Source organism: Chrysemys picta, chromosome 21 (assembly GCF_011386835.1).
Source record: "Chrysemys picta bellii isolate R12L10 chromosome 21, ASM1138683v2, whole genome shotgun sequence".
NCBI classification, from domain to species: domain Eukaryota; kingdom Metazoa; phylum Chordata; order Testudines; family Emydidae; genus Chrysemys; species Chrysemys picta.
The window spans coordinates 1,758,248-1,781,015 of record NC_088811.1 but is presented as its reverse complement, the minus strand read 5'-3'; the positions used below and the strand labels follow the sequence as shown (position 1 = coordinate 1,781,015).

The window sequence follows — 22,768 nt, the reverse complement described above, 5'->3', positions numbered from 1 at the left end:
AGCCTGGCGGTTGAGTTCTAAAGTTACACATCACACTTTTTTGCAACCAGGGTAAAACCAGAGCTACTCACCTCCATGTACAAATCCATGGAGAGTGCAGTCTGATGGGCCCACCAGATGGATCAGGCTGGACTGGCTATAGCCTACGGTGTATGGCTCTATGGAAAGAAAAAACAGAGGTCAGACCTACTACATAAAGGATTCAGACTCTAATCATCAGAATTCCGAATGACGTACAAGAATGCCATTAAGAGGCTGAAGCAGACTTTTAGCTCACCTTATACAGGACAAAAACTTTGTGCTACCTTATTAAAAATTGTGATGTACATTTAAAGTCAGCAAGTCTTTGAAAAGAGAGAAGGCCATTTGACACACAAACGTTAGCTGTGGTCAAACTACACATCTTTCTTAAGCTACAAACTTGGCTTTATTTTTAATCTACATCTTCACAATAAGCAAACATTTGAAAATCAGCAGTTTTAAAGTTATTCCTATTTCAGTTTGGCAATTGCAGCCTGAGCAGAGCCATCTTAACCAAAGCAGCCCTGAATCGAGCCCATTCTTGCCTGCCTGCTGCCTCACACGATACTCCCTGCTCTCAGCCCCACCTCTATTGCCCTTACTGTTCCACCAAACTGCTTCTGGAAAGGTCTTCCAGTTCAAAATGGATCAAAGGGCTGCGAAATGGCTTCAGCAGCCAAACCCAACGTCAACATTTCTAAACCTCAGTTTGGTGGGAGAAAGCAAGAGATTGTGTGTGTGTGTGTGTGTGTGTGCGCGCGCGCGCGGGGGTGTCGCTGAATTCAGTGTGTGTTTGTTTCAGTGCCACAGATCATAAAGATTCTGAAAATAATGTGCTGGGAAACCAATATGCTAAAGGACTCAGCCTACAGCCCAGTGTTAACACTTTCTATTTTTGTACCCACTTGTAACTGCAGGTGCAACTGGTATCTGAACTGATCACTGGTGCTTCATATGCAGGTGCATTGAAATGTCTAAGTGAAAGATTTTGCCCAAATATGATGGTAAAGAAAATTGCATTTAAAAGCCTATGTTCAGTGAGAAGTTTGTACTAACTTTGGCTTATATTTAGAAAAAAGTAAATCTGGTAGACAATTGCTTGTCATTATGGCCTTCAACTCGATAACCCAAGTAACAGTAGAACAAATAGCATTTAAAAATCTCTCCTTAATGTGTATTTTCCAGCTACATCCACACAACACAGCGTCAATTAACTGAAATAGCCTTACCTTTATTCTGTCTATCTGTGAGGCAAGGAGAGCAAAGAAAGAAGATATATAAGCAGCTTTCATTATCTAGGTACCCTCTTTTAGCAAACAGATAATGGAGAAAAGCCCCCCCCCCCCCCCCCCCCCATGTGTGCTAGAACTGCAGGTCTGTAGAGTCCGCATGCATTGTGAAGTTACAGAATTCTATCTTCATGGGCTCCAACAGTAAAGGAATTCAGTGTTGGTAACAGACACTTTATTGGCAGCCCCAGAGAATGAAGTCTATCCACAGAACAGTTAATGCCCAGCAGACGGGCAGACTTCTCCATGCCAGCTCAATGTGGAGGAAATGCCCATGAGTAGGAAGTCAAGTCAGTCTTCATGCCCATTCAGTTCTAGATCTATTTCAACTCAGGGATTTCCATCAGTGTCTATTGTGACGGTGACGTCTAACGTAGACACTTGTCCTATTTCACACAGGAAGCCAAATGATAGTCAATGGCTTTCCATCACTGCCAATGGGGGCCAGATTAGACCCGGTGCCAAAAAGCCAAGGAACAGCTCCTATATCACTGTGAATCCCCTGATCTACCCAGGTCCTCACTTCAACAGAGGCACTTTGAGACAGGCGTTGATACCAGTGTCTGAATGTGTGGCTGCCCAACTTGCATTTCCCACTGCGGCCATTTGGGACAGTAGTTGCGGGAACGGGGAGTACAAAGCCTGGACATGCCGGCTCCCCCTTCACCTCCGAGCGCACTGGCAGATATTGTAAGTATTCAGGCTTTCAGAGCAGCTGTGCATGCAGCCAGATGTGTTGCTAACATTCACACTTATTAAAAAGTTACGTTTTCCTGATCTTTAATGAGGAAAGTTTGTCACTGCTGTAAAAATTAACAAGCCATTTCATCTTCACCTGCGTATAGACATGTGGCGTAGCAAGGGAAACTGTTTATAAAACCTATCGGGCTCTGGAATGAGACCAAAGGAACGCAGTTGCCCCTTGTGATTTGTTGCTAGGCAACGATTGTCCAAATGCCTGAAACCGTGTACTGGTCTCAAATTTTAAAAGGTAGTTAAAATGAACAAGCTGTAGAGAAAGAGCCTCTATTCAAAATGGCAAAAATAGTCTGCATGTCATCTCTTCCATAACACCACCTCAGAAAGGGACTTACAAGTTCACTTAGTCACGTGCTCTAGCAGCTTCTCAAATTATATTTCAGATCCCACAACGTTATTTTAGAGTACAGACTTGCAGCCAGAGACACTTGAACAAAGCCAGAATTGTCTTTTCTAATCCACAGATGCACACTCTTGGATTGCACATGCTATGCCACGTGAGGGCTATAAATAGCCGAGCGCAGCAGCTCAGCTCCTCAGTGCTCTGAACTTCCAGTGTCAAACCCAACTGCTCCCTGAAGACAAGCAAGGCAGACGGAGGGGCGGTCTCTGAAGGGGCAAACTCAGGAGGCCTCAGGTTACAGGTAAATAACCTAGTTTAGTCCATTATTAGTTTTCCCACCTGGAGACTAGTCGTCTGGGAGACTGGAAATCACTGCCCTTTTACAGTGATGGGCAGACACACTCCTATCCAAGTGCATGGAGAGATCTGGGTTTCTGATTACAGAAGGCATAAGTCAATAGAAAATTCTCCTGATGGCAATAATGGAGGCAAGAATTCCAGGAGGATAATGGCTTTCTTAAAGTGAGCTCTCTCACCTGGGAAGCGGCACTTTGCAGGAGTGAGGCGGAAACAAGCAGCTCTTATAAAGCACGCAATAAGGACACAGCATGGGGGGAGCCTTTTAGAATTGCATGAGACGTCACCTGGGCAGAGAGAAATCAGACATGGAACCCAAAGCCGGCTAGCGAGTCAGAATTTCTGAGACGAAGGGGCAGCCAGTATAAGAATGTCCCTCATGGAATGCCAGGAGAATTCCAGGTGCTCTTTGATGATCTCCAGACACACCTTGACAACTCCAGCCAAGAGCATTCAATCTCATAGCTACACACTGAAAGGATCTCCAACACTGGCTAGCCGAGTCCAGGAGTTATGTTAAGTGGTATAAGATGGGTTTCTTCAGCAAGTGCACGCAGAGGGAAACCGGATTCTCCAGCAACAGATGAGTAAGATGCGTAAGTGAGTGAGGTCATTCAACCATGCTAACGTAACGCCCAACACACAGATTCAGATGACAAAAATGAACGTTTTTCTACTGAAACCAAGCTCTAGGTATTGCAATTCTCACGATTTTATGACTAGCAATTTTGGGGTGTTTTTTACCACCTGTCTTATAAAAACCATGATGACAGGCCCACGAATTTTCCAACTCACCAATATTCAAAACGGCCACCATCTCCCATTAACATGACTGGGGCTGAAGCCAGCAAGATGGCTGGCTGTCACCTCCGACTGTTTTCAATGACATGGAAGCCCTGGCCACCGGCAAAATGGCTGCCACTGTACAGGTCAGGCAGCGGGACAGGACAGACGGAGGAGCAACAGTGATACTGAAAGATGAATGAGAGGGAGCAGAGGACGTGGTGGGCAGTGGTGGAAGCTGAGGGGGGTGCAGAGAACAGAGATGGGATGGCAGCTCCCACATCTTGGGGGTAGTGGTGGGAAGGAGACTCCCCTCCGAACAGCCAGGGGAAGAGGCAGTGTTTCCAACTCTCAGGAACAGATTGCAAATCACAGGATTTTGGCCCCTGCAGCAGGCACAGTCACCGTGATGCAAGAAGATCCTCAGATCCCACAATTTTCAGGGTTGGACACAGAAGCAGAACTCTGTATGAGAGCCTTGGGGAGGGGACAGATCTGCCCTGCCTGCATGGCACTAGATCAGAGAGGGCCCTGGGGCAGCAGGAGGCAGGGGAGGAGGGGGACTCAGGGAAATGGTGTTGCAAGGACACAGGTAAAGACGACCCTGGGCAGAAGGAGGTAGAGAAATGTTGCTGCGAGGTGAAGACAGGAATGTCAGATGGATGTCAGCTTCTCCTATCTCAGGGGTCAGAAAGGGGTAAGTGAAGTCTTCATCTGAGCAGCCAGGGAGAGGTATGCATTTTTGTGCACATTAAAGGTTGACTTTTCAACCTGAAATTCTCTCACACATTGACAGAGGAATAGAAGGGAGTTAAAAAGTCAAGACAATTTAGAAGATACTCATGTTTTTTAGTCTGATTTTTTGGGGTCAATCATGATTGATAGCCTGAGTCATGAGCTTTGATCTCTTGAGGTTGGCAATACCTTATCTTGACAATCTCCAGGGAAAGATCACCACATCCTGGTCTGAACAACCTTTAAAAAGCAGGGGTGTTGGTCAGGGATGAGCAGGGAACCATCCTTAAAAGGTCAGGGTATGGCAGGAATAGAACTAGTCATCCTGACGGTCAGGTACTGATGGGAACGTCTGGGGCCCGGGCTGTAAGAGGCCAGTGTGTCTGGCATAGCTACGCGTACATCTGAGTGGAGCGGGCAGCCACGAGGTGTGATGAACACGTCAGGGTGGAAGCTGAACACAGGCTGTTACAATGCCAGTCTTGCAGAAACAGGAAGAGAATGAATTGCAGGGCTGCCTCTCCTATAGCCTAGAACAGGAACCTGTCTATTTGCAGGCATTCCTAGAGCACACATCACCTGCGGGGAATCACAAGGTAACGAGAAGGAATATGGAGCAGTGGTACATCCAGGGAAAGTGTTCTACAACTCCTGGGTTTATGGACTGGGAAGACAGGTGCCACCTGCAGTTTGAGCAGGATCTTGCATGGAAAAAAAAAGTTACGAAGAACCAACAGGCCAATATTAACCCTAAGAACCATTTTCCTCTACCAGTAAGTCATGGAAGAAGTTCCTCCCAAGCCCTTCTACCAGGGCCAGAGGATGAAGTGAGGGGAAACGGAAAGGTGGGTTGAGGCGTTCCATTAATCTTGTGTGTATGAAGAGGTATCCGGCTAGCCTTTAAAACTCTACTTCGTTCCACACCCTCCGAACTGGATGCCTCACAGTCTGAAGAGGGCAGACAGTGTTGTCTAGTGGATAGAGCAACAGAATTTGACTCTATCCCTGGGTCTGCCACTGGCCAGCTGGGTGACCTTGGGCAAGACACTTCACTTCCGTGCCTCAGTTTCTGTAAGATGGCAGATCTGATCCTTACCTCCTTTGTAAAAGACCGAGATCAATGGATGAAAAGCGCTATATAAAGAATTAGTTATTGGTAATATACCCAGGTAGCGTGTCAACATGTTCTAAGCAGTACGAGGGTAACAAAACAAGGCTGAAAATTCAGAGGAAACTTGGCTCCCTATTAGTAAAGTACAGGTCTCCACCACAGCCCAAAGTCAGCATGTTATAAGAACTTACAGAACAGTTTTTTCAGTTTCTTCCCCAGAGTCCTAAGTTAACCGCCCCACAGAGATGGAGGCCTCAGTCCGACTCTCGGGCTCTCATCCTGGAGTCTGCAAACAAGTTTTGAGGGTTTCAGTCACCCTCTTTTCTTTTAGGCAAACAGGAATGGGGCCCAAAACCTTTTTCAGTTACAACATGGAGTCACGGGACGGACAAGGTGGAGAACTCGTGTTTTGGTGCAGTGAAGACCTTACTCTACCAAGTTAATATTCAGTCTTATCCTACTAGTTTGGAAGCCTGAGATAAGGAGAGTGTGAAGAATTTTGCAAGCTGATTTCTTAAGAAATCACCACTCTGGCTGCCTGCATTACCTGGGTTGAAAACAGGGAAGATAAGGTCTCCATTTCTCTGTTTAGTTACCAGTCGTTCCAGTTTTTGCTCTTCGTAGCGTTTCTTTCCTTCCTCCTCCAGCTCTTTCCACGCGTACTGAAGGGAAAAAACACACAGGTCACACAGTGTATTGCTTGGCTAAAAGACAAGTTACGTGCCACAGGAAAGGCCAAGGATGTGTGACTGGGGACCCACAGCTGAACAGGTACTGCCCTCATTACTCTGCCAGATGCCGAGATTTTCCATGGCTGCCCTAGTTATCACATAAAACCAGATCTGCCCAGTGACTATTAGTGCAGGGGCAAAGACGCAGAGCACCAGACTGGCTTGTGAGGGGGGAAATGGGTGCTTTGCACAGCCACTCACTTCCTCTTCTATGCCAGAATCTCTAGTGTTTATCAGTCACTTGCTGCCAGGCCTTCTTGCCCTTGGAGGTGTAACAGGTGGAAAGATTCAACAGCCTTCAATGCAGCCTGTCACTTTAGTTCTCAGCCCCTAACTGAGGCCATGCACATCTTGTTCACCACATCCATTCACTCCTGGATGTACATAGACCTTGTTGGTTTTCAGACTGATTGATTTCCTTGCTTCATTTAGGTGACATAAAACTTTGCTACTTTTTCTAAAGAGGACCAAGGCAAGTAAAAAGGAAGGCATAGTTGGTGCACCTGCAGACAGACCACAACCGTTCATTTTTATAAGTTATGTTATCCTAGTGTCCACAAAGCAATGCAACTGTTTCATTATTGTAACAACACACCATCTTTGACTGAATCACTGACCTCTCCATTGGACTGGAATAACTTGAGCACATCTTACACACCTTGTACATGTTCTAACTAGGGCTGTCGATTAATTGCAGTTAAAGCAAGCGATTAACTCAAAAATTAATTGCAATTAATCGCAGTGTTAAACACTAGAATACCAATTGAAATTTATTAAATATTTTGCATGTTTTTCTATATTTTAATATATTTCAATTACAAAGAATACAAAGTGTACAGTGCTCAACTTTATATTACAAATATTTGCACTGTAAAAATAAAATAGTATTTTTCAATTCACCTCATACAAGTACCGTAGTGCAATCTCTATCATGAAAGTGCACCTCACAAATGTAGATTTTGTTACAAAACTGCACTCAAAAACAAAACAATGTAAAACTTTAGAGCTACAAGTCCACTCAGTCCTACTTCTTGTTCAGCCAATCAGTAAGATAAACAAGTTTGTTTACATTTATGGGAGATAATGGTCACCTGAAAGTGAGAATAGGTACATGACACTTTTGTAGCCAGAATTGCAAGGTATTTACATGACAAATATGCTAAACATTTGTATGCCCCTTCATGCTTTGACCATAATTTTGGAGGGCATACTTCCATGCTGATGATGCTCGTTAAAAAATAATACGTTAATTATATTTGTGACTGAACTCCTTGGGGGAGAATTGTATGTCTCCTGCTCTGGGTTTTATCCACATTCTGCCATATATTTCATGTTATAGCAGTCTCGGATGATGACCCAGCATGTTGTTCCTTTTAAGAACACTTTCACTGCAGATTTGACAAAATGCAAAGAAGGTACCAATGTGAGATTTCTAAAGATAGCTACAGCACTCGGCCCAAGGTTTAAGAACCTTAAGTGCCTTCCAAAATCTGAGAGGGACGAGGTGGGGAGCATGCTTTCAGAAGTCTTAAAAGAGCAACACTCTGATGCAGAAACTACAGAATCCGAACCACCAAAAAAGAAAAATCAACCTTCTGCTGGTGGCATCTGACTCAGATGATGAGAATGAACATGCGTCGGTCTGCAATGCTTCGGATCATTATTGAGCAGAACCCACCATCAGCATGGATGCATGTCCTCTGGAATGGTGGTTGAAGCATGAAGGGACATATGAACCTTTAGCGCATCTGGCACGTAAATACCTTGCAGCATTGGCTACAACAGTGCCATGTGAACGTCTGTTTTCACTTTCAGCTGACATTGTAAAGAAGAAGTGGGCAGCAATGTCTCCTGCACATGTAAACAAACTTATTTGTCTGAACGATTGGCTGAACAAGTAGTAGGACTGAGTGGACTTGTAAGCTCTAAAGTTGACATTGCATTCAAAAATAAAACATTTTTTGTGCATAATTCTACATTTTTAAGTTCAACTTTCATGATAAAGAGATTGCACTACAGTATTTGTATTAGGTGAATTGAAAAATACCTTTTATTTTATTTTTACAGTGCAAATATTTATAACAAATATAAAGTGAGCACTGTACACTTCATATTCCATGTTGAAACTGAAATCAACATATTTGAAAATGTGGAAAACATCCAAGAATGTTTAAATAAATGGTATTCTATTACTGATTAATCGCACGACACCCCTAGTTCTAACACATTTTGTTCAACACATAGCTACAACAGAGAGACAAGTATACCTTTCAGGAATCATTCACTGTTATGATGAAATTCTGAAGTATTTTGCTGCTGACATTTCATCTCAAAGTTGAAAGAGAATAAGTTTTAATTATAGACCTGTCAAGTACAGTTACTTCCAGCTCTTTCCAAAGCGTTTACAAATAGTTACCCATTTCAAAAAGCAAAACGTCTCTGTAAAATCCCTCAAGCTACATTCAAGCATTTTCCTCATTGCATCTCCCCCCACCCTCACCTCCCCACAACTACAGCTAGAAAACCAGCTTCTAACTGGACAGAACTAGAAGCACTATCAAAAGGCATCACATGGAACAGGCATCAATACACAGGCCCTGTTTGTACCTCTCACACAATGCAATCTTAAAAGCACTGATATGGGCTCAGACCTGTACAAGAGGAAATTAAACAGTCCTTGTATGTACAGCATCCAGGACACAGGGTGGGAGTGGAAAGAGAATAAAGAAAAAAAAAATATGTGCAACTCCCATTACAAGTAATTCCTAAATCCCGATTGCAACGAGAAGTAAACAACTTGTTTTGAAGGCTTTACCCAACACGCATGGGCAAGTCAGAACAATCTGCAATGTCCGCTAGTTTAAAAGAGTGGAATGCTCTGGTGGAGTTTTGACGGAAAGTGCCTGCAGTGTGGGACAGAGCTATTAACCAGAACTTTAGGGGTGATTTTCCACTAATGACACTATTTCCAAACACCTTCTCTTTACTGCAGCAAAGCAGTGGCAGCCTGCTAAGTATTCTTTCATTGTCAACTCTAAACCCTGAAGTACAATTTCTCAGTCTCTCGTTTGGCAAGATCCCATTCGTTGTTTGCACCAAGACACTGGTGTGCTTCTGAAATCTATATTCCGCAGGAGAACATCCTGGAGATGGGCTTAAACTCTGGCTACTTCCAGGAACAACTGCTGAACTACAGATAAACACAACAGTTGTCCTTTCTGGGTGAAGCAAGGATGCTTCACTGTCAGTTTGCGAAAGCCCCAATCCCCCCCACGGGGGGCACAATGCTCCATAAAGTGGCCACTTAATATTGAAAGGGACAGTTGTTCCAAGCTAATTATACCTTGTTGATCAGAGACTTGACGTGAAAGCTGCCCTCTTTCAGGTGCTGTTCCTCCGCTCGGAAAGCTTTGGCTCCAGATGGCAGGGCTGGAGTCGTACAAAGTTTATTTTATGTAGCTCCAGCCGTCAAAGAAAGAAACAGGCCATTTGTTTTAGTACAGGGAAGCTGGCATGTGGGTTACTCATTCTCCTGGGGTCCTCTCTCCCAAAGGCAGAGCCAGCACATGTCACTTCTGAGAGTGCTACAGATGAAGCCTCATTCACACTGCTGGCTATTCCTTCCAAGCCCACTCCCCCAGCTGCCTCCTAGCGCACTCTCAGAGGACTCAGTCCTGGCGGAAACAAGGTTGTTGGAAGGTCTTGTCCCTGAATGTTTTTTCATCCCTTAAAAGCAGACATCGGAGATTCCCTCAGGCTTTGCCGGCACTCTATGATCCCCAGGCAGAGTAGCTGTACCTGTGCCAACCACTAAGCCTAGACAAGGGCAAGCCAGGCTTTGCAGGGAGAGTCAGAGGAAGTAGCTGCTGCCATTGTTGTCTAAAGACATTAAGAACATTAGAAATGTCCAGACTGGGTCAGACCAAGATCCATCTCGCCCAGTGTCCTGTCTTCAGACAGGGGCCCCAAGGGAGTGAACCTAACAGGCAATGATCAAGTGATCTCTCTCCTGCCATCCATCTCCACCCTCTGACAAACAAAGGCTAGGGACACCATTCCTTACCCATCTTGGCTAACAGCCATTGATGGACCTAGCTTCCATGAATTTATCTAGTTCTTTTTCTCTCTGCATTCTCATTCTGCTTTGTGTGCCAGAGTGTCTTGTTTTCAGAAATATAAGAGGTAAATGCTGGGTTAAATCCTGCTTGGCCACACCCACTGGAAATGTAGAAAAACTCCACTGGAGTTAGTGAACTACTGGAATTAATTGGATTTACGTCACTGTAACGGACCAGAATTTGGCTACTCTAGAGTTATCGAGAGGGGAAAAAACTTCACTCAGAGCCTAAGACTGATCTCACTAAATCGTCCCTAGTAGATACTAGTTGAAACAAATCTACTCCTTTGCCATCCCCTGCCCCACCTGCTCCTGGTATATGTGGAGACAAATGGATAAAGATGGGCTCCTGTTGTCTGTTTTGAACACAATGTATCTGGCTGTGTACAGATAAAGGAACACACAGTCCCTGTGCTGGGGGTGAACGTCAGCTGTTTAAGCTGAACTATTTAAATTAATATTCTTCGGTCAGGACGTTGTGGGGTGGATCAGGATTTAAAAGCTGAAAGTGGCTTTTGCAAGGGAATTCTATGCCTTTGTAAGAAGAGGAAAGAGCATTTCAACTTTATATCACGAATAGCTGTGTTAGCTTGGTAATACTATCCCAAAATGTACTCTCTCTTTCACTTGAAAGCCTGGAGGATACTAAGCAGTAACATCTGTGAGCTATGTAGCCCTGACACTGGAGTGATGGCTTGCTTGACTATACACTCAGTATATTGGGATGACAAAACTCCCTCCATTGAGACTTTCTGCAACATGACCCCATTTGCCCAGCTACTGAACTGCGCTAGCAGTCTAGTCAATCATTCTTTGAGACATAAAGGAATAGGATCAGTAGCTATCGCTCATAGGGTACAGGTTGGGAGCTCATTACTGCCATTTCAAACAGAGTTGCCTGTCCCAGTGCTCCATGGGGGCAAAGTCCTATTAAACTAAAATGGCTTCCTTTCACAGCCAACCACACAAGGGGACAAGTGCTTCCCTGCTTTCGGTATGGCTCTCAATGCCAGGTGGGGCATACACTGCCGCACAGCTGCTGTGCTCCTCAACATGTTGTACAGAACAACTAGGTGGTCTACTAAGTGCAGTGGGGCAAGCGGAAATGTCTCTGCATTATATGTCTGGACCTTCTGGCACTTGGTCAGAATCTTACGTTTTCAGGCATTTCCAAGGTTAACAAGTCTAGCTCTGCCCACTCACAGCTTCAGCAACTAGGATTCTTTGTCCATTTCAGTTACTAAGAACAGGTCCCCAGAAGAAGAAGTAGTAGTGCAAGTGTGTGTTTTTAAAGAACAATGCCCTCACTGCATATTATTCTTCCCAACAATGCAGAAGTATCAGTTAAATCTTATAATTTCTGGTTATTACCTCCAGCAAAACAGATTAGTCCAGGGAGAAGCCCCTTCCCCATAAGAAGCTATTACAGTAACTATACTAACTCTGTTGTAATTAGCTTCATTCCAATGCCTCTCATTATAACTTAGGGTTAGCCTTAGAACCCAAACGCAAAGTCAAAGTGTTTTCTTCCCCTTTAACATTTTAATAAATGTTCAGGAGTTATTGAATTCTCTCCCCAGGGAAAAGCTAAACAAAGCTTTTAAAAGCCACACAGGCAAAATTATTGTTTGCCTGAAGATTGGAGGGGGGTTGTAGGAAGATTAGAGGATACATATGAATATATTAGGTCTGTTGTCCTAGTGCTGTTTAACTAGTTTTCTTTCTACAGTTCTGCTTCCCCCAATAAAGCGCAAAGCCACTTTTAATCAGTGCATGAACTTCCTTTCAGAGAAATCTTATTTCCTCATGACAGTGCCCTATCAAACAAAGTCAGTGCTTGTTTACTGGAGGGCAGCAGAATCATCTTATTAGGTGTTCACTGCTTGGGGGTGCTAGAGAAACCTGTGAGGACTCCAAAGAGAGGTACAACCATTTAGCACAGTGTTCTAACCGAACTAGCTTTGCAAACTTCTCTCAGCTCCCTAATGGTGGCTGTCATCTTGAAGAGCAGCGACATTTGCCATTCCCAGCATGGAAGAAAGCCCCTGCAGGTCTTATGATGCATCAATAGTGAGTTAACACTAAGAAGTGTTTAATATTTAAACAGTGTTCAGACAGAGAAGTGCTTCCCATTTTGAAGCCAGCAGGAAACTGGTGCCCAGCCTCAGCCATTTAGTGGTGGGTGGAACTAGAGTATCACAACAACAAGATTAGAAACTTTCTAATGGAAGTTTACATACTATCTAACTGAGTAGGTTAGTGAAGAAGTGTTGGTGGCCACTGCATTCCAGATCGGTTTGCTGGCTATAGTGCATACCAGCACTAGGTTCAGAAGCCAGTTTCAAAACAATCTGCATTGTGCAATACAGGTCCTGTTATGCAGCATTTGATCTTGATCAGAAAAACATGCCTCTATAGTTGAGATGCAGGCAGCTGAACTTGCTCAATGCTAATATAATGAGGGGAGGTTCTCTGGCTCCTACCAAGTTGCCTATGTAGTCTTCACTAGGGCAAATTCTGGATGCCCTGGACAGAGGAATTCCTGCATTTATCCAGAGGACTGGGCTAGGTCGCCTACGAGATCAACTTTTATCTCCAGCATTTCCAGCAAACAGGTCTACAGATGCCAGTCTAGAGCCCAACAGAAGCAAAACGTCTAAAATCTTCTGTCCTAAGAGGACTGCCTCTCTCCAGTTGGAAGTTTGATTGCCCACTGTTCTCATATGGAAGATGTGCAGCACAGTAGGAACCTATTAGCTCATATTCAATGCAGTGTACTCACAGTTCAGGTGTGCAGATAACTTTGGTCAGCACACATCAGAAAGTTACTAGAGAGGACTTTGCCCTATGGCTAGTGAATTTAGCATGACATTTTTAGAGACATGCTCAGAATAGAGCTAAGTGTAACTTTCTCCATAAATTACATGTTAGCAATGGCTATGGAGAAGCCTGGTATCTTTGGTGAGTCAATGAGCATTAACCACATCATAAGACTAGAACTCAGAAAGGAGAACATGGTGGAGTTACACATGGTGCTGAACACTCCTGAAGGAGTCAAGTCCCAGCCCAAGCCATATTAGAGTGGGTATCTAAACAACAACTGCCACACTTCAGGGTACTCTCTTACAAGCCACTTTCCACACACAACTTCCTGAAGCAGTCACCTTTTAGGTTGAAATTTTCCACACTTGGTCTCCTTGCCTCTCTCGCCCACCCAAAAAAACCAAACAATAAATAAATTGAGCAAAATTACATGAGTACCAGTCCTGAAGAGAATGCAGCTTAGACAACAGCAGCTTCTTACAGTAAGGAGAGTTTAAGTACTAGGTAGACAGATCGTCCCCTGCCATTTTGATTTGGAGAGCACATTCATACGTATGAGGGGGAACACGTGAAAGGAAACCTAATGCCCTAATTGACATTTTGCTGGCAGTAACACATCCATTATCAGGCCAATATCAGACACAACAATGGCTTTTACTGGAGACTTTAGTACATTATATTAACTCAATTAAAACCAAGACACAGCCGCCAACTCATTCAGACCCCAGAGGCATATCTGTAAAGAACTCAATTAAGTTTGGATGGTGTAACGATGAAACCTCATTTATCATCTAAATGAGGCATCAACCTCTTGTTTCAAATTGTTTTTTGGGCTCTGATCATTCTTCCACTCAAAGATGAGTTTCATGACCCAATTTAAGATTCCAAACTCTGAGTGGACCCTTTCCATGGATTTTCTTTGTACACTTAAGATTCTGCACAAGCAAATGCTCTTCATGACAAGTTACAATGGGTTTTGAAACCTTCTAAAATGACCAAAGACTGAACTTGACAAACTGCATAAAAGATCACAGGAGGAGTGGGATTTTAAGTCCTTTCAGACAGGTTTAGAGGAGAGGAAACTGACTCAAGTCCTTAGTACTCTGGAAGAAAAGTAAAATATCAGATAAATGAACTTATTCCAATTTGGAGGCAGAAAGGAAGAGATGTGTTAGGTGTGAGAGATGTAGCTGGGATCACAGCTCCGTGCTCAACAAATCTTTTCCAGTTAAAAGGAATATGAATCCTCTTTCCTGCCAGATGAAATATTTTTTCACCAACATATTGGCAGGGGAATTCTCAAGGACTCAGGAGTTCCTGGAAGGAGACATCTGAGTAAAGGGGGAGAGAGAGAAAGAATATGCTACCCGAAGTCTGAAGCAAACAATTGCTGAGTAAAGAACAAAAATATCCTGCTTTAGACTCTCAATTCATTCTGTCCCAGGAATTTTCCTCTAACAAGGTGGAGCAGACCAGACGGAGCAGCTCATGAACAGGATTAACGGTCACCTCTCTTGGCAATGCAAATCCGATGCACTCAGAAATAGAGCAACTCCAATGACTATGTTGGCGTTCACAGTTCTCGTAAGAGTCTGTTAGGCAACCAATGAGTTTATGTCAAGACGCCTGACATGCCAAAACATGGAAGATCATTTGAAAGTAAAATTATGCACCAATCATTAGTTATGACAACACAGGTGTGCATTATTCATTAGAGACTGGAAGGAGAGACGCCTCATGCTATCAGAAAGCAAAATGTAAGAACCACCACCACAAAGGAAAGGTCACTTCACACGTAAAAGTAAGTGGTTCACTACGTGTGGTATTCACCAGTGAATATAAAGACTTCGGCCATTATTGGCCCATAAATCTCACCTTTGAAGTATCCTGCAATTTCACTAGACAGTTACACCTGTTTTCCACATATCTTTTCTTTAGTCTCACCTTCCAATTTTCTTCTTGCTATTCTTAACCTTTAAGAACCTACCTAAATTCCTCACCAAGAGCCTGATCCAACTCCCACTGAAGTCAAAGAAACTCACTGACTCAAACAGGCCAAATTGGATGAGGCCTCAAGTCACAATACTGAGCAAACCAAGTCAACGCTTTGGCACAGAAGAGCTGGGGAGCGGTGGAAAACGTTCCTGAAAACCTGTAGCTCCGGAGAACCCAGGTATTTAAAACCTGACATTTTGGTCACTCAGTGATATATCTGATGGGGGTTATTTATTTATTTATTACACTAGAAGGGGCCAACCAAAAAATATTTTAGAGGACTGCATATATGTTAGAACTCTGATTGTAGGAGGAGAATTACAGGACACATGGATGGGGTGAAAAGCTAATTCTAACTTGACAAAGTATTTTATGTTGTGATGGGGTGCCTGCCCCACACTGAGCTCTAAGGAGTTAATAGAGCCCTAGGGAGGCTTCGCAGGAGGCAGCCAATCAGAGAAGGGCTGAAGCAAGCAGCCAATCAGGACCAAGCAGGCTCATATAAAGAGGGAGCTGCAGGGCAGAGGAGTTCAGTTCTCTGCTGGGAGCCCAGGAAGGAAGGACTGTGTCTTTGGAGGGCTGAGAGAACTGCCAGCAACCTGGACAGAGCAGTGCTATGAGCAGGGACAGGGGGAGTGAGAGACAGCTCCTGGCCAGTTGCTGGGGTTTGCAGGCTGAGGCCTTGAGGCAAGGGCAAAGAGAATGCTGGGGCCACGAGGAAGTGGCCAGACAATTCACTGCAGTAGCCACTAAGGGAAGTGGCTGAACAGCAGACTGCAGGTCCACCGGAAGGGGGGAGCACAGTGTGTGGCACAGACAGAGGGCTGTGTCGCTGAAGAGGACGCTGCAGTCCTTGGAGAGACATGGGTTCTAGAGCAGGAGTGATGACAGCAAGACGCCACCTGAAGAGGGCGCAGAGCTAATTCCCAAGACAGCCAGGAGGAGGCACCACTGTGGTGAGTGAACCCCGTTACACATGTACACTTAGCAGGTGATTGGTCTAAACCAGCTAGAGAGATTTTCTGGCACACACAAAGCATTTCCCTGAACATACGTTTATTTAGAAGGAGAGTTTATGGTGAGTCTGTCATTTATTTTTACATCCTTATCCCTAAGGATCTGTCACTGTGACACCAAAATACAGACTCCGCTCTTTCATTCCTGCACTTTAATTACTTGAAAGCCAAAGAGAGTTCTTCTATAGTCATTTTGTTGCTCTTCAAAGCACAGCTATTTTATCCTGTAAATTTAGTACCAGCCTTTTTGTGGGTTGTACACAGGTACTGAACCATTTCCATGTCTATGCATCTTGGTTGCTGTATCTAGTGAAAATAGAGCTCAAAAGTACAGTTTGTGGCCTCTAAGCATCTACAGATCCTTCTGGAAGCAGCCAGCTTGAGTCCTGAAATGCAATATCCTCTCCTTCCCCAAAGCCAAGTCTGTCAGTTCTCCCACTTAAAGGAGAAGGGAGAGACTTCAATAGCTTAATTTTTGCCTTGCTCTCTTGCATTAACTGGTTACATCCCACTGAGCTATGGAATAAGGAGGTTCATTTTCTGTGGTGCAGTATTTCCTGAGATCACGGCCACCTGCTTCAGTACAGTCAAAAAAGTGGTGAGGATATTTACATTAGTCAGAGCATCTTTTCCTCAAGGAGGGGAGGGAGAACACACAAAACTGCCCACACCCCTAAAATGGGACATCTTAATGGCAAAGCTAGTGTTACTCTGATGCTGCACCTGCTCCGACTGGCCTGGAGGTAGACTTGTCAACTTTTCATTAAAAAAAAAAAAAAAGAACATTAAGGCACTGGAATAAAATACACCCTACTCCAAATCTCTACAAACGCATACACAAAGTTCTTCTGAATGTGAGGATTCTGAGCTAACATATGTCATTACCTGAATAGGAGGAACTTCAAGGACTTTGTCCACGTTCTTTAGAGAAAGAGGCACATACCACAGAGTCGCCCTATTAGTCACCCTCTTAGCACCTTAAAAAAAAAAAGAGCAAAAACAGTGTTAATAAAATACAGATACATTGGAAACACGTGACAGTAAAACCTGTGTAGCACTTTAGGAGCATAAATTCTGTACAAGGAAAGTTACACTGCTGAGGATCGGTAACAAAAGCAAGAAGCCCTGAGATAGCAGCTAATTTCTTGGAGATGCACCAAAGAGACTGGAGAATTGCAAAGAGCTGTATAAACCAGTAAGCTTCCCAAGGCCTAGGGCCTTTCTCCAATTGATTATTTGGTATTCCCCACATAGCTTCATGCCTTCCCTTCCCCATGCTCATTCTATAGGAATACATGGGGACAGCCTCACTGAGGTCAGGGGCTCCCCCATGACCAGGGAATGGGCTTGAGGAGACTTCTCTAGATGACACGTGCCAGCATCAGAGAAAGAGCTGAACAAGGGCAAAGAACCACCATGGTTTTGCTTGTGGCTTGTAAGCATGAACATTTGCTACAGCAGACATCTTTGGTGCCTATCATGTTGGAGCTGCATACTAGTAAGTGACTGTCATGGCCTAAGAGACTGAGGATCAACAGGCTCCAGTACAACATTAGCACACGCTGTGTTCTGACCCCCAGTCAGACTATTACGCCACATCGGGTCAGACTGGGGAATTCCAGGACTGTCAAATGCGTGCGCCAACCGCTGCATTCGGCAAGAGATGGACAGGAGGCTATCCCGCCAGCAATGCTTGATCCTTCCGTAGCAGCCCTACAGACAGTTAGTGCTTTGTCCTTAAATGTATAAGTGTAGCAGGTTGTTTGAATGACACAGGCCCTCTGACTGCAATGTTACTGCTAAGTGGCACCTTGACCTGCTAGCACGGTGACCTTTTTAAAAGCAGATTTAATTGCTAATGATTGCTAGAAATAATTAGCTGAAACAAGCATCCAGTATAATGCACAAGAGATGGCTTTTATCATCGAGTGCTGCAGGGCTCATTAGCTTCTGCTGAAGGTTTATAAAGCTTAGCATGTGCACTGTACGTGAAACCCCCACGGAGGTGAAAGATCATGGTGAGTGTTTAGAGCAGGGGTTGGGAATTCATGTGTTTAAGGTTTATTTTGCACAATTTCTAAAAACTTGTGGTTTAATGAATCCTACCTTTGGGGAAGCATCTAAACACAATACATACAGGTACAAGGTTAGCTGGTGGAAGGCTACATAGAGCAGATGTGAAAGCAGACCAGACAAGCTCTTGTGTTGTTCTTCAAAAAACCAGTCAAAGTCATGTTTTCAGAGCCAAATTATCTCTGACATTGAATTTAAAAACTCCAAATATCTTGCCGAAAAACTCTATATCACAAAACATGGAATTCCTTCTGACGGGATTATTTTATGTCTAAATATTTCCACAAGCCAAACCGTCCTCGGAGTCACTGACATCAAGCTCAGAGACTAGCATCTATGGCGCACTCAAACTGTTCAGCGAAGACAGAGCTGTTAGATAAATGGAGGTAATTCACCTCTGGTCTGGGCATTCAATCACATGCACTGGTCTGCTGTCAACACAGCCATTAACAAGCCAGCCAGGGATGGTGACTGATCCTGGGCTGACAGATCTTTAAGTCGGAGACAGGTAAAGCCCATCTACACTAGCCCTGCTGAAGCTGGCTGGGCCATCTCCTTCCAATATTCCCAGCAGCAAGTTCTGCATGTTATAGAACAGGAGAGTTTGTGGCGTGCCAGGCAAACTACATCTAGAATCTGTAGCACTGTGGCCTCCTCAGGCAGCATGGGACCCTACGTCATCTCTTCTTCACAGTGGAGCAAGCACTGAATTGTAGATGCAGATTCCCAGGTGGGGATCTCAGCCAATACAAGCTCAAGTGTCGGTCATTTCTGTACTAGAGAAGGGGTCTCGTCTGAAATTTGAAGGGGCAAACTCCAATCTTCCAGCATCCGGATGGGTGCTGGGATTTTGGGAAGCACATCCGTAGCAGTGCAGCTAGCCCCCTGCCACACACGGCTCACTGTTATAAACCAATGAATTTTAGGCATCTGAAGGTGATGGGAGACATTAGGAGGGAGCTCCGGAGTCAGACACAAAAGAACATGCAATAGGACCTGGCAATGAATCCGTGTCTGGGTGGGTGCTCTAAGCACAGACAATCAGACTTCCAGGCACACCCTCCCCTTACTCTCCCTACAAACATTGACTTTCACCATAACAGTTGCTGCTGAGTATTCTTTTAATGCCTGCAACAAATAAGCCTGTCCCTGTAGCCTGGAGACTAGTCCAAGTCAGCACTAGGTAACTGCATCTCTAGTCCCCTGCAAGACACCTCCCTAAAAAAAAGTGGGAGCTTCAACAAGCATCCCCAGTAAGGCAGAGGGTACCCACACTTCCCAGGCTCACCTTACAAGCCTCTCTCAAACATCGGCTTGGCTTCCTCCAAACCTTCCTGGGCACTAGGAACCTTCCCCTGCAAATCCCAGAGCCTGGTTTCACCCACTGAGCAGATCTGTCACGAAAGCAGGCTACCCACACAAGAGCAAAATACGGGTACAAGAACCCACCAAGCTTGAACAGATACTGCCAAATCACATTCATTAGGCCAGGTCCTGCCAGGACTGCATATGAACTTCCTGTCACTAATAGAAATGTTGCATTTAGCTATGATTCTGCATCATTTTTCAACTACAGGCAAATAATATGGAAAACATTTCTGCTGCACTTTGACAGAGTGGATCTGACAACACGCTTTTGGGAATAAGAGTCACTGTTACACCCAACTAAAACCATGCTGACAAGATGGTTACCATGGCAACCACACGAGCCGACCCTTTACAGGCCTCTGTGAACAATGTGCACTAAATTATGCAAAACAAGTTCATTACAATTTTTTCCACATTCTTTAATAAAAATTACCAGAAGAACCGTAATTCCCAAGGAGTATTTTAAGTCTCAAGAGCTGCGCTTCTCTTCCAGTGCAATTCTCCCCCAATCACATCCATATACATTTAATATTTTGATATTTAATATTACTGTTGCAAAGCTGGCTGTGCTAAATAGAACGGCATGTGCCCGAACTGACTAGTAAAATGGAAAATCCTGGCATTGTTAGTGCTGCAGGTGAGAGGGAGGGGAGAACTGGGGGAGCAGGTTCTCTTACTTTGCATGGTATTTATTAGCTGACAGTTTGTAGACGAGGAGATTGTTAGGGAGAGGCACCTCTATAGGTTCAAATGAATATTTTCTGCAAAGGAATGGGCATGAATTGCCATCACCAAGAGCAGCCATGCTGACCTCCAAGCCCCATGTAAATTAAACGCCTACAGGGATAAGCGAGACACAAGTTTTTTCGGAAGCTGGAGGCAGGTACGCATGTAGGTCAGCTGTTCCGATGGCTGAGCTGTAACACTTACCGTGCCGAGTCTCCAAAACATCTCCCAACCCTCTCTTCCACTACGGGGTTTATCACCATTATAATGGTCGCCGACAAGAGCCATGTGCTCAGTACAGCATGCTGCAGCAGCTCCCCTTAGCCGGAATTTTCTTTGTGCCAACAGCCAGCATTCAAACCTCTGCTGCCCCTTGTACACTCCGCCACGGCAACCTGCTGCTGCTCAAGTCAGTGACGCTCTTGCCATTAAGCTGCTGCTGTTCTTGGGCAGAGCCTGGCTCACTGTTGCTTTTCCCTGCAGGTGCTGCTGAGGTGACGACCACGCTACTCACCGAGACTCAATGGTGTCTTGTCATTGCCAGACCTGTTTTTACACCTGCCTTCTGCGGATGGTCTCAGTGCTCCTTGAACAGCAGCAGCAGCTTCGCAGGCGGGTCAATGCCCGAGACTCTGCTGCTGTGTGAAGGAATCTTCAACCCACCTGTGCTTTTCGGTGACCGGTCTCTCTTCTACGGAGGAACAGGACTTTGAGATCGCATAGCCAGGTCTACTTCTAAAACAAGGGGTTTAAGTAAATCAAGGAGATAGATGGGGCTTTCAAGGCTACCGCTATGGATTCTCTAGGCAAATGTCAAAGCAAAATTGTTCATCGTGATGCTCTTGCATGAATGAAGCCACTGGAAACAAGGGTAGACTACAGATCTAACCAAATGTGTTATACAAACTCTGCTTGTGGATGCAAATCTCTGGGACAGCAAGCAGGAAGAGACCTTTACTGCATAAAAGGTAAGTCTCCTATCTTAGGTGTTTGGCCTCCATTAACCTTTCCTGAATGCCTCAATTTTTAAAGCATTTATCCCCCATCTCTGTGAGGCCTGGAAGGGACATTATCCCCATTGTACAGATGGGGAACTGAGGCACAGAGAGGCTAAGTGACTTGACCAAGATCACACAGGAAGCCTGTGGGGGGGACGACTTAAATTGAGTCTCCTGAGTTCCAAGCTAGCACCAAAACCATCCTGGACCTTCTTGCTGCCCAGTCTATTCTTCAAAACCTGCACGTGCGGACTTCAGGGATACTGAGGCACAAATCACTCCAACTGTCAAGGAAACCAGTACTATAGGGTTTATTTGACCAATACTTATGGTAGCATTTCATTGTTTCAAAGCATCAGGTGAAATAGCCCAAGTGTATTAAGACGAGTGAGAAGAGTTGCTCTTGTAACTTTAGCCTGAAATTTTACATCACATTCACAGCAAGGTGAAATCACTTAAGTATCAATAAAATCAATAAAGGTAGGGTTCCATGACTGTTCCACATACTGCAAGTCAACAAGCATCTAGGCCAGTGGCTCATTTACAGAGCTGTGGGTTATTACTATGGACTGTTAGCCTCAGTATAAATGGCCCCGACACAACTTTTCCTGGAGTACCATGGCATTAACACCGAGGCAGCCACACCAATGGTAGTGCTGGTGAACATGAGGCATTGGTGGCTGGCGGCTTTCTTCCCTGAACCACGTCATCTAGCCTTGCTATTAGCAAGGTTAAATACAGCAATAGGAACAGTAGTGCTTGTCTATGCTAGAGATCCTATCGTAGGGCTGCCCAGTGGCAGTGGAACTAGTAGGAAATGTTCAGAGAAAGTGCGGTGTAGAGACAGCCTTTGACTCAATGGAAGGGGAGACCATTCAAGACTATTGAACTAACCTGCACAAACTGTTCCTTAACAGTAATATCCTGTCATCCTAGAACCTCTCTCACATGAGGCTCTTCAGCTACTTTTAAGACTTATACTAGTTAGGGTCCTGGTGAGCAGTATATGAAAAAACATTCAGGACCTGGTAGCTTAGGCCCTAAATGTAGGCTACATTAATAAAAACTTCAGCATTTATAAAGAGGTTTCAAAAATTTCCCCTAGAAACAGTTTGATGTTTGGATGTAAACATTCTCTTTCAGTGTCTGCACCTCCGATATGGCAGCATTGGGACAGAACAGGAAAAACAGAAGGTGAAAGCGAGCAACTAATTTTTTACGCTTCTCTCAGGCTGGGGAGTGCAGAGAAACTGCAGCAGTGGTGAGATAAAGCGTAGGTTTTTCAAATGCTTTTCACTCTGCCCAGCCTGCATCAGGGAACATGTTACTTTGCAATTCATTGAGCAATGGGGCAAGAAACCGCTCTCAACATAAAAGATGCTGAGAGGCTTCTGAATGACTTGCAATATGAAGGCAGCACAAGGCCAGCGAAACAGACTATACAGGTGGTCCACAATCCCACAGCGTGCCAATACAGGCACAAGGGAAGGGGACAAGCCATGAACTGGATGATAAGATGCTCT

The 22,768-nt window shown here is 44.6% G+C and overlaps 1 protein-coding gene and 1 long non-coding RNA gene across 8 annotated transcripts in view; one reads left to right on the top strand and one right to left on the bottom strand.

The window, feature by feature from the left end:
• Positions 1-22,768, bottom strand: part of ACOT7 (acyl-CoA thioesterase 7) — a 103,738-nt gene that overhangs the window by 49,898 nt on the left and 31,072 nt on the right. For 4 of the 7 annotated variants that reach the window (XM_065575318.1, XM_042859124.2, XM_065575315.1 and 1 more), the window contains exons 4-6: positions 16,966-17,057; positions 5,946-6,060; positions 72-158 (exon numbers count right to left, since the gene is read on the bottom strand). In XM_065575318.1, coding sequence (XP_065431390.1) covers positions 72-158; positions 5,946-6,060; positions 16,966-17,057 — 294 coding nt within the window. Of the gene's footprint in view, positions 1-71; positions 159-1,250; positions 1,266-5,945; positions 6,061-16,965; positions 17,058-22,768 lie in introns of all 7 variants that reach the window. The other 3 variants (XM_008173705.3, XM_065575314.1, XM_065575316.1) reach the window with 1 other exon arrangement.
• Positions 13,913-22,601, top strand: LOC101936967 (uncharacterized). Its single transcript, XR_509493.3, has 3 exons — positions 13,913-16,020; positions 20,731-21,215; positions 22,389-22,601. It is a non-coding gene; the product is annotated as an uncharacterized LOC101936967 (long non-coding RNA).